This window comes from Cebidichthys violaceus, unplaced genomic scaffold (assembly GCF_023349555.1).
Source record: "Cebidichthys violaceus isolate CVI_PGR_0920_01 unplaced genomic scaffold, fCebVio1.0.p SCAF_159, whole genome shotgun sequence".
Lineage (NCBI taxonomy): Eukaryota > Metazoa > Chordata > Actinopteri > Perciformes > Stichaeidae > Cebidichthys > Cebidichthys violaceus.
In genome coordinates this window covers 7,501-12,500 of record NW_027176328.1, presented here as the reverse complement: position 1 = coordinate 12,500, position 5,000 = coordinate 7,501, and the positions used below count along the sequence as shown (strand labels likewise).

The following is a 5,000-nucleotide window of genomic DNA, read 5'->3' as shown; positions in this document are numbered from 1 at the left end:
CTGGGGAACACAATGGGTGCATTCCTCAATAATACCTAGCCAACCAAGCAGGTCATGCCCATCAATCACACAGCTGGGGTTCAGGAAGTACGCTCAATGGAAGTCTCCACTGCATGTCTGAACTCATAAACAGTGAAGGCCACCTACAGGGTGAAGTCTGGCTTTACGTTTCACTTTCTTCAGTTTTGAGGAATAAAGCAGAATATTTTACAGCCTGTCTTTGAATGCCGGGACATACCAACGTTCCTCATGCATAGTTTGGTTCACGACTCAAATACTCGAGGACGGTTTCAATAAGTTGGGCACAGCCTGGTACGTTGTGTAATCTCTGGCAAGGAAACTAGACGTGCGTACTCAGTAGGTCCCGCCCTAAAACTTGTTCCTAAGCTTATTATCCTAGCTTGTTCATGAACACGATCTGTGTTAACTGAAACTGGTTGAACACATTTACAATTCCTACACGTGTTCCTGTTCGGTGGGTTGTTGCAACCATATTAATGATGTAGTCCATAAAGTGTTGCTATCGTGACGACTTTAAAGTTCTGTTTTCTCATCACAAATCCAACAGCGCTGAAGAAGGCCTTCGCTGCTGATAAGTCCATCCAGAAAATGGCGGAGAAGGATTTCGTCATGGTCAATCTTTTGGTGAGTTCATTGGGCACACATGAGGAAATGTTTTCGTCAGCGTCAAGCCGTGTACACATGTACAATAGTGAGTGAGTGATACAAAGAGGTGATGTGAGGACGCCTTCCTGTAGCCCAGAACAACCAGGCGATGTTTCATCCATTACTTTGGTCCCTTCTTTTGGTTGAAGCATATTATTTTGTTTGCATTATTGTAAGCACTACTTAAGTCAAATATCTCACGGTGAACACTGTAACAACATCAGGCATAATTGATATTTATGTGCAAAGATGAACAGCATCTAGAAGTAACTAGATAGATAAATACTGTATGTCCACATTTCAGCACTAGAAATTGACTAATTATGCTTTTTACAGCTGGAGACCACGGATGAAAACATCGCCCCCGACGGCCGCTATGTTCCCAGAATCCTCTTTGTTGGTAAATACTCACACCATTCATTAGGGCTGGAGGATTAATCAACACAACATAGTAATGCAATGTTTTGAGTGGCAAAATTGTACACGGATGCCAAGTATTGATCTTTTATCATATACATTAAAACCACAATAAGATCAAAGCGTGGCTCAAATGGCTCCGTGGTGATTCCCACTCCTCCCACAGTTATCGTGGTTTAGAAGTGATTCAAGCAATATTTGATCTCATTTATTATTAGATTATTATTATTTATTTAATGGAGCACTCTCCCATCGTCTGAGCTAAACAAGAATACATTTGAAAATACTCAGGACAGATTTTTGCATCCTTTTAAGATTGTAAGTCTTTTTAGCAGAATAAGGATTCAGGCACATCAGTATATATAGAACGGGTGAGAAGGGAAGGAATGCAGGCTAACAGACTCAGCAGTAGTGTATTCTTAACAGTGTGTGAGAAGAGTTGGGTGAACTAGGACTGGAGTCCAAAATAACACTTATTGGGCTGAGATGTCGCCACATGGCTGCTGGCTGAGAGTGACAGCTGCCATCTGTTTGCTTCTCTCTCACAAGTCTCACTTCATTGATCCGTCAGCGCTCTTCACTCATTTCATATTTCACTGCTAGTTGCTCTTAACAGTTACAGAAACACTCTGTATTACCAAAGCGAGCAGCCCGACAGTTATTGCAATCCTCAGATCATGTTGATCCTCAGCCGTGTGTGTGTGTGTGTGTGTGTGTGTGTGTGTGTGTGTGTGTGTGTGTGTGTGTGTGTGTGTGTGTGTGTGTCTTTCTGCAGATCCATCCAAATCTGTGCGCACTGATATTGTAGGAAAGTTCCAGAGCCATCTCTACACCTACGAGCCGGCTGACATGATGCTCTGTGAGTGGCTGTCCTCTGTCTGATGGGGGGGGGGTCACCTGTCAACAGCGTGAAGACAGACTGTTTTAACCCTCGTCTTCCTCATCTTCCTACCTCTATATTCTGACAGCGAGTTGGAAGCTTCCCTGCTGTAACTGCCTTTAGAGATGTTGTGTAATCGTCAACACATCCGAGTCCGATGTGCAGAATAAAGTTTCATTTGTAGAAACATGAAGCAGGGCACTTTTATAGGAATGATGGTCATTAATGAATACAAGGGACAAAATCACTCCAAAACTAACTGACATGGTGCATTCATGTGATTTTACCAGGATGTAAAAGAAGAGATGAAGTCAACACAGAGGAGCGCTTTGAACAATGACTTTGAATGAAAGCTGTAAGCAGCGATGGACGGGCTCTAGCGCCTCCAGCAGGTGTCCACTGTGGTGCACACACACTCATATGTTTCTGCACATCTGGGGCAGACCACACCACGAACACTTCATGTTCATCAGGTGACCTTTGTCACCTGAGGTGGTGCTATGGCTACGACTCAGTGTGGGTGCAGATGCCTTCAGACCTGGACTCTTAGCACGTGAAACTTTGGACCAATTAATCCGGTTACATCAGCTTCCTGTGTCATTGCAAAAAATACAACCAGTCGTCTATTAACAATTCAGCATCACATTAGTCGAATAAACCCTCTAGGGTGAGTTTGAAAAAGTTAGCATAAAACATAACAGAATTTAAAATGGCTGATTTCCTGGTTGGGCCACTTTCATGCTCAGGCCCTAATAACAGAAAACACACATTCATACAACAAACAGTAAGTGTGATTGTCTTCATAGCGCTGTTCAACTTAATTCAAGTACACGTCTTCTTTGTCTTCTTTGTCTTTTTTGTCTTCGTTCCATCTTCTTTGCGGTTCAATTCAGATGTTTGTTTCAGATCCTCCAGAATGCTTTGATTCTTATTCTAAGCTCTGAAGTTTCAAGACAAAAACATCTCACGTCAAATATTTGTGTTTTGTCGCAAGTTCATCACAAGTTCATACGTTCAACCGTAACCTTTTAAAATAATTGAGATTCACCCTCTGGGGACCATGACTATCTGATCCAGATTCAGTCTCAATCCATGGAGCAGAAGATATCTGACTCTAAAAGTGAGAACGTTGACCTGCTGGTGGTGCTAGAGATAAACCCATCAACGTCAATAAGATGCATCCTCTGGGGACCATCAATAGAGGAACCACATCACATGAAGCATTTGGACAAACGTGGTGGACCCACAGATTAACATTGCTGTGGCTAGTTGTACCTTCAAGCACAGGAAGGCTCATGTCTAAAATGTGTTTTATTTTGATGGGGCATTTTTGCAATGAGCAAAGAGAAGACGTATGCTTCATATTCTAATGTGTCTGTTCTCTTTCAACAGTGGCCAAAAACATGAAGAAAGCCAAACAAACGTTGAAGTCTGAACTCTGACACGATCCCAGATCGGACTTCTCTCCATCCCGATCCTGCTGGGACACCAGCTCAGTTCAGAGGCTGACCGCTTAATAAAACCAAAATAAGAGGAGAAAGTAACGTGTCCGTTGTGTTACTCCACAGTAACTGTGCCGAGAGCATCCTGGTGCTGCATGCAGGATGACCTAATAACTCAAGCATGGTAGTATTGTACTCATTTAAAGGATGAGTCATCCTCTCCTGCTCTTTTGTCAGCTGGCCATTTTTATTTCCACCTTTTTAAAACATAGAGGAGATGAACTACACTGTATTTACTGAAGCTGAAGGTTTTCAGAAGAACTCTGTGGACTTCCAGCAGGAGATGCTGTGAACTGTGCTTGTTGAACTGAATATTACATTTCAAAGTGAACACTGAAATAATGTCTACTGAGTAGAACATCTCCCACACGGTGGTGTGTTTCCACCACTAGGTGGCAGTATAATACAGACGTACACGGTCCTATGACCTCTTTCACTCAAATCATATTTGTACTATTGTCAACGCTAATTAGATTATACTTTAGGTTTGATTGTATGACTTGTATGCAGTTTTTAATGAGAGCACTAGCACAGGTTATAGACTACTGTATGTTATTACATACAGCTTGTGTGTTCGTCAAACATCTCCTACCAGGTGGGCGTCTGTGACTCCGCTGCTGTCGTGCTTATTGATCTCTATAGTTCTCCACAGACGTGCATGTGGCTGCATGTGTTTCTCCTGCAGAACACCATTCTAAAGGCTCAGGCCGACAGAACGGGACCGCGCTGCAACGCCACGAATAGCCCAGATGTCGCTTTGTGCCGTCATCGCTAGGATTAATGAGCTGTTTCTAATTGTTACTCCACCTTTTGAGAAAGTACACCGAGTGGTGCAGACATACATCAGCAGCAGTGACTGTTCTGCAAACTCAACCCTTATTATAACTAATGAGATGCATCCTTTTAACCCAGAAAAACAAGAACAGCAGAAAACAGAGAGCATTTAAAATGGGTCAGTAACTTTCATTCCTGAATATTAGTTTCCTTAACATCTACTGAAGGAGCCGATCACTGAGGAATGATTCAATTATTCACACTTCCGTTGCATTTTCCCCCTTTTTCCTTGTGTGCCTGCTTTTTTCCCCGATGTTTTTCAGTTTTCTGTCTTTCATTTGGACCCCAGATGATTCATCAGAAGCTCTTGAGATGTTCTAACTATTTCCCCCCGATGTTTTTCTCAAGAACTCGGTTTGATAGGCTCACGCTCCTGGTTTCATAACAGACGCTCCTACATCCTGGCCTGACAATTCCCCGTGTGGCTCATCGCGGTGCTGAAAGAGATTCTGATCCAAAATCATTTCCAGCACTTCATGCCTCCAACAAACTGTCACATTGTGCTTTAGGTATGTGAAGCACGTCTACCGTTAATGACAAACAATACTAATCATTGGCTGATAGTTGAAATAAAACAGACAAAAATGGTTGTTTACTAGAAACTACGTAGACAACCTTCCTAAATAAAATGTAATACAGCGTACACAAACGTACTGTGAAACCATATTTCTGTATTCCATGCAGACAACATTGATTTCATG

General features: G+C 42.5%; 1 protein-coding gene across 1 annotated transcript in view; it reads left to right on the top strand.

The window, feature by feature from the left end:
- Positions 1 to 3,503, top strand: part of LOC137872325 (anterior gradient protein 2 homolog) — a 5,277-nt gene extending 1,774 nt beyond the window's left edge. Inside the window, exons 5-8 of the mRNA XM_068710518.1 lie at positions 569 to 645; positions 1,003 to 1,066; positions 1,859 to 1,942; positions 3,356 to 3,503. Coding sequence (XP_068566619.1) covers positions 569 to 645; positions 1,003 to 1,066; positions 1,859 to 1,942; positions 3,356 to 3,405 — 275 coding nt within the window. The 3' untranslated portion in view covers positions 3,406 to 3,503. The remainder of the gene's footprint in view (positions 1 to 568; positions 646 to 1,002; positions 1,067 to 1,858; positions 1,943 to 3,355) is intronic.
- Positions 3,504 to 5,000: the final 1,497 nt, after the last annotated feature.